Source organism: Helianthus annuus, chromosome 3 (assembly GCF_002127325.2).
Source record: "Helianthus annuus cultivar XRQ/B chromosome 3, HanXRQr2.0-SUNRISE, whole genome shotgun sequence".
Classification (NCBI taxonomy): Eukaryota; Viridiplantae; Streptophyta; class Magnoliopsida; order Asterales; family Asteraceae; genus Helianthus; species Helianthus annuus.
The window spans coordinates 163,352,370-163,358,134 of NC_035435.2; the positions used below are offsets into that span (position 1 = coordinate 163,352,370).

At 31.7% G+C, this 5,765-nt stretch overlaps 1 protein-coding gene across 1 annotated transcript; it reads right to left on the minus strand.

Moving 5' to 3' along the window:
- Positions 1 to 1,902: 1,902 nt before the first annotated feature.
- LOC110930502 lies at positions 1,903 to 4,435 on the minus strand. Its single transcript, XM_022173815.2, has 2 exons — positions 4,211 to 4,435; positions 1,903 to 3,681 (listed from the first exon to the last, which is right to left on the minus strand). The coding sequence occupies exon 2, from the start codon at positions 3,520 to 3,522 to the stop codon at positions 2,107 to 2,109; it is 1,416 nt and encodes a 471-aa protein (XP_022029507.1). The 5' UTR covers positions 3,523 to 3,681; positions 4,211 to 4,435; the 3' UTR covers positions 1,903 to 2,106.
- Positions 4,436 to 5,765: the final 1,330 nt, after the last annotated feature.

Below are 5,765 nucleotides of genomic sequence, written 5' to 3' on the forward strand. Positions count from 1 at the left end.
TGTAGAAAAGAACACAACCATATTTACCTCGATTATTAATGTTTAACACAAATTTGTATAACTTTAAAAGAAAATTGTACCCAAAACAAAGCAAAATAAACACGAATAACTAAGCAAATATAATAGGTGTCTTTTTTTAGTTTTTATAGAGTGTTTTCTAAAGTTGGTAGTTCTATCAAAACTTTTAAATTACAATTGCCTGGCAATTGTTGAAACTAAATACTAAAATAGATGTGTAAATTAATTTAATTAAGGATTCACGCGTTTTAGATTAAAAATGGTAGATAATTGAATAGATTTGGGAAAATCTTGATTGACGAAATCGGAGCCTTTTATTAAGGAATTTGGATCTTGTCTTGACTAATGAAACCAAAGCCTTTGGCAGTTTGCCACATGATCTGGCTCGTTGAGACATTTTCGTCCGTTGGTCGTGCACTCCGTAACTTCAATTCTAGCTCAAGTTATGTCTGTTTAAAGTTGGGTCTTTTCTGCCTCAGTTTCCTTTGTCCAACTGGTCCAAACAAGAATATGCTAACTCTTGGATCAACTCCTCATCAAATTGTAATCGAAATATCTTATAATTTTATAGGTTTTTAAAAACATAATATAATATCATATTTATAAACAAGTACTATTAATTAAATATATTAGTTTAAAGTTATACGATTCACCTAAAACTTACCTGGGGATACAAGTATATATGAAAGTGCCCATGTAATAAATAAATAAATAACTTAATTTTTTAGAATGTGTTTTCTCTTAAGTTATTTTTTAGAATGTGCTTTCTCTTAAGTTACGTTAGATAATATAATTTCTTTACAATGTGTGATTAAAGACAATGTTGTAGAAGGCACTAGGCGCTAGTTGGGCGGTGAGGTACCACCTAGGGATTAATCGGATTGGACTTTTTAAGTATAATTTTACAAAAAAAATTTATATATATAGATAACTTTATACTTTTTATTAATAAATTTACAAGTTTAGGAGATAACTTTATACTTTTTATTAATAAATTAAAAAGTTTAGGAACCATAGGTAAACTAGTGAAAAATAGAGAGGGTTAAATGTTAAAATACCTAAACTTAAATGTTAAAATAGGTTATAATTAAATTTTGGGCTTTAAAGCATGGGCTAGGATTCAAAATTTGGGTTTATTGGGTCAAAAACCATGAGACCGATTAGTCTGATTTTCTCCGACTTTCACCGATTTTCACCGACTTTCACCGATTTTGACCATAACCGATTTTTTGACCGACTAGCATAAATTAAGGCAGTAACCCACCGACTAGCGCCTAGGCGTCGATTAATCGGCCGCCTAGGCCGTTTTCTACAACATTGATTAAAGGTATTGTTTTTTAATTCAACTAGTAAGTAAAATGATGATAAGCCAAGAATGAGAAACCTAGGGGCGAACGATATGAAAGTGGAAAGTCACGAGACAGGGTTGAGGTGGCACTAAGGTACCTGACCTAAGATACCACAAAGTACACCTCACTGTAGGGGCTACATGCCTATCGGTACAAATAAAAATAATTTAAAGATAATGCGAGATGGAAGTGGTAAAAGATCAGCGGGAGGAGCGGGATCACCACCCCGCTGTTTTAGAACTAAAGAGCAGGAGAAGACCAAGGGGGCGCGACATGACCGATACTATGTACCCTTATAATTCAAAATCAATTGTTGTAATGTCTTATAGTAACTATTATAGACACAAAATAAGGTTTTCGGTTGAAACCAAATTGAGTTCCGGTTTTAGAAATCTGAACCCGGTTCAAACCGAATATCAAGTGAGTAATAATAGTTATTTAAGTTTTGTCATTTAGCACGGTCCAATTACAACTTTAGTTCAATCTTATTTAGCCCAATCCAATCCAATCCAATCCAGTCCAATACAATAACAAATGATGGTAAAAAAAAGTTCAATTGCTTCAGTACCACCTTTTCAAGGTAACAGAAAAACAGTATCAAGCCTACAAAAACATACCAAACCTATTCAAACCCAAATCCTGTTTTCTACATCCAACATATTAAAAAAAAAAAAAAAAAACAAGCAAAAATCTTCCACAAAATTTAATTTAAAGAACCATTTTCGCGACATTTTCTTGGCTAATTCGGGTAAAGACTGCGAAAGCCGCCACTTGAAGCAAGATGATTCGGTATATGATGGCCTGATAACCCCACACCGTATCTTAACCCTCCGTTAATCACCCGTGTACCCAAAAGACTACCATCGTGCGAAAATTCTTGAACTCCTCGACTTGGGATTCCAAAACTGTTGCCATTATCGAATCTTTGATGATGGTTTAATCCAATCGGGTACCCGTTTCCAACACATGAAGGTTCAGCATTGTTATGCCCATAGCTTCTAAATCTTTCTTCCCCTTGAAGCCCAGGATAGTTGCCCCTTTGAAGTTTCAAACTTGTGTCATTTGGTAACACTAATGGCAAAGTCAAATATGAAGAGGTAACAATCTGATCCGGGGCACTCGTAAAGATCGGTTTTCTAGCACAAGGGTCAATCAAGATTGGATTGTTTTTGTCATTGGGTGAAACTAATGGTAAAGTCAAATATGAAGAAGTAACAATCTGATCTGTGGCACTCGTAAAGATCGGTTTTTTAGCAGACGGGTCAATCAAGATCGGATTGTTTTTGTCATTAGGTGATACCAACGGTAAAGTCAAATATGAAGAAGTAACAATCTGATCCGGGGCACCCATAAAGATTGGTTTTTTAGCACAAGGATCAGTCAAGATTGGATTTTTTTTCTCTTTAGGTGAGACCAATGGTAAAGTCAAATTTGAAGAAGCGATAACCGGATTTGGGGCATTTGTAAAGATTGGTTTTTTAGGACAAGAATCAGTCAAGATTGAGTTTTTAGAAGATGGGTCTTTTGGGTTTTCCTTCTCAACGTGTTCTTGAGGGCGGTCTAGACCTTTTGAGGCTGGAAGTTCGGTTTTCTGCTTCGCTTTTGTCGGTTTTCTTGCACGAGGCTTTTGGATCGGTTTTTTGGTGGCATTACCTCCGCTAATTTTTTGCTTCTTTGATCTTGAACGCGGTTTTGTATTCACGAGTTGATCCATTTCTTTTCTCATTTTTGCAAACATGGTTTCCCTTGCAACCCGAAGATCATCCAAGATTGATTCGGTAAAGATCCTAAAATCATCATAAACCGTCATTTGGCTGATAAACTTGCTCTTCTTCTTTCTAGTATTACTTCCTCTCTTCTTTATGTTTGAAGAAGCACAAGAATCTTTCTTTGGTTTGCTCTTCACTTCCTTTTTGCTTATCTTCTCCTTTTTTGGTGCGTTACGGGCTCTTTTCGGCTTTTTCTCAACTTGAACATGTCGATTATCGGTTTCGGTTTCGCTTACACGGTCGTTGTCAGGAGTAACTAAATTAGGAACTAATCCAGCCTTTTCTTGACCATTTCCTACATTAAAATTCGATTTCGACTCATCACTTGAGGAATCAGCATTCCTTCTAAATCCCCAAATTTGATCGAATTTCTGATTTTCATTCATTTTCTTGATTTGAGCAGTTCCGAATCAAAGATTTTAATGCGAATCTTGATCGCGTGAAAATTCAATGTTCTATAAACAGATTTTCTTGTAACAGACATATCATGTAGCAATTACATAAGCCTCCATTAGAGTTTGAACCATCATCAAATAGATAAACATCTGACAAAAAAATAACAAATTTATAATAAATTCACCAACATGTTTCTTACAAATCAAACTTTGACAAATACAATTATGTTCTTTAAATTTTGACATCATAAAAAAGTCAAATTTGGATTAATTTTGGACAGAATTTAAGAATGAAACCAATTTGAATATTTTCAACCTTGTGACATAAGCACTGCACAGTTGACCAAATTCAAGTCAAAGTTTGCTATAAAAAAGAAAAAAAAAAAAAAAAAAAAAAGAACAACCCCTATGGGTGAAAAAAAAACAGAAAAATCAACCAAAAAACAGAAAAAATAGTGACAAAACCTTAAAGATTTATCTAGAAGTCAATGAAATTGCTTAGATCATAAACCCTAATCAAAACCCTATGAACAAACAAACCCTGTTTACACAAAACAATCACAAACAATAACAAAATATGGAAAATCATATAGCATTAAATTATTTAAACATATTAATCCACATTATCAAAACAAAACTGCAAACAAATAATGAGTAGCAATGCAAGATATCAACTAACCTTCAGATCAAAAACATGCAAAATTGATCATCTCTCATTCAAGAATCCCCCTTTTTCTGCTTCAGTTTCTTGAAAAGATTGAATCTTTAGGGTTTTTCCTATGTGGGTTCTACAAGAAACCTTTTTTTTTATTAATTTTGATGAAGTGGGTTTGTTGTTCCAGTAATGTTATATATGAAATTGTAGAAAGAGTGCAGAAAGCAAAGCACAAAGGTGAGTGAATATGTTACCTGAAGGGGGTTTGGTCAGGAAACCATTAACTAATGTTATTAAATACTTTCTTGATTATAATTACAAGATATTTATTTTTATTTTTTTTTTAATTTATATGTTGATTTTGTAATTTGATGCTCCATCACTATATGTTTTAGTGTGTCATATATATTTAGATTATTATAATGAATGTTGGTTTAATGTTTTAGTGTTTTTGGAATTATTATAATGAATGTTGGTTTAATGCTGTGAATATCTTTCACTTTCTCCATTTGGTGTAATTTGATATTATATCATTCATTTGCAATATTGGTGATAAGATGATAAGAAAATTGGGTATAAGATATGTTATGAAAAAAGAAAGTATTTTTGTATATTTTTGGAGATAAAGAATGGAGTTAGTTAGATAGTTAGTCCCTGTGGTTTTATAAATTAACATATTTAGGTACTAAAAGTTTAAAATCATATTTTAGGGGTATTAACTTTTTATTTTTGTAACGTTTGGAAGTATTAATATTATTTGTAGTTTAAAATCACATTCTATTAGTACCTAAATATGTTATTTTGTGCAAACCACATGGGCTAATTATGTTAATACTCAAGAAGTTAATACCTTCAAACGTTACAAAATGAAAAGTTAATACCCTAGAAGGTGATTTTAAACTATTAGTACCTAAGTATGTTATTTTGTGCAAACCACAGGGACTAACTATGTAATTAACTCTAAAGAATGAGAATTTATTCTTGTGAAAATAAACTACGTGATATGATTATATTGTTTCTCGTTTTGTTCTTGATACGACTGATGTGAATCATTGATTGTATATATTTGTTTTAAAATAATATGGCGATCATGACTTTTTTCGAAAGTTTTGATTCGAAACGTATATGAGAATACAATGTTTTAAGTTTTACAAGATATTTACTCATCAATCGGGCGATTTTAACAAGTCTTGATATACCCATTACCCATGTTATGAGTATATATTCTTATTCGTGAACCTTCTATATAATTTGCATACTGAGCTCACATAATATAATTATATGTATAATATGCACTTTTTAATAAAATAATACCAAACAAAATTATAAATATAAAATCATTGATTTTACTAATAATAGCAAAGTCTTAATATTTTTTAAATTAGATTTATTACGTGTTTTTTAAATATAATTTATATTTTATCACTCAAATAGTTGCTTATTTGCTTCTTGAATAACATGTTTGACCACTGTATCTTCTTTTCAATAATCAAAAAATCACCATATCTATCGCGTACCGAGTATATCCATTAGTTTTTTTAAATATAATTTTCTTATTATTTGGTATATAAAATCATAT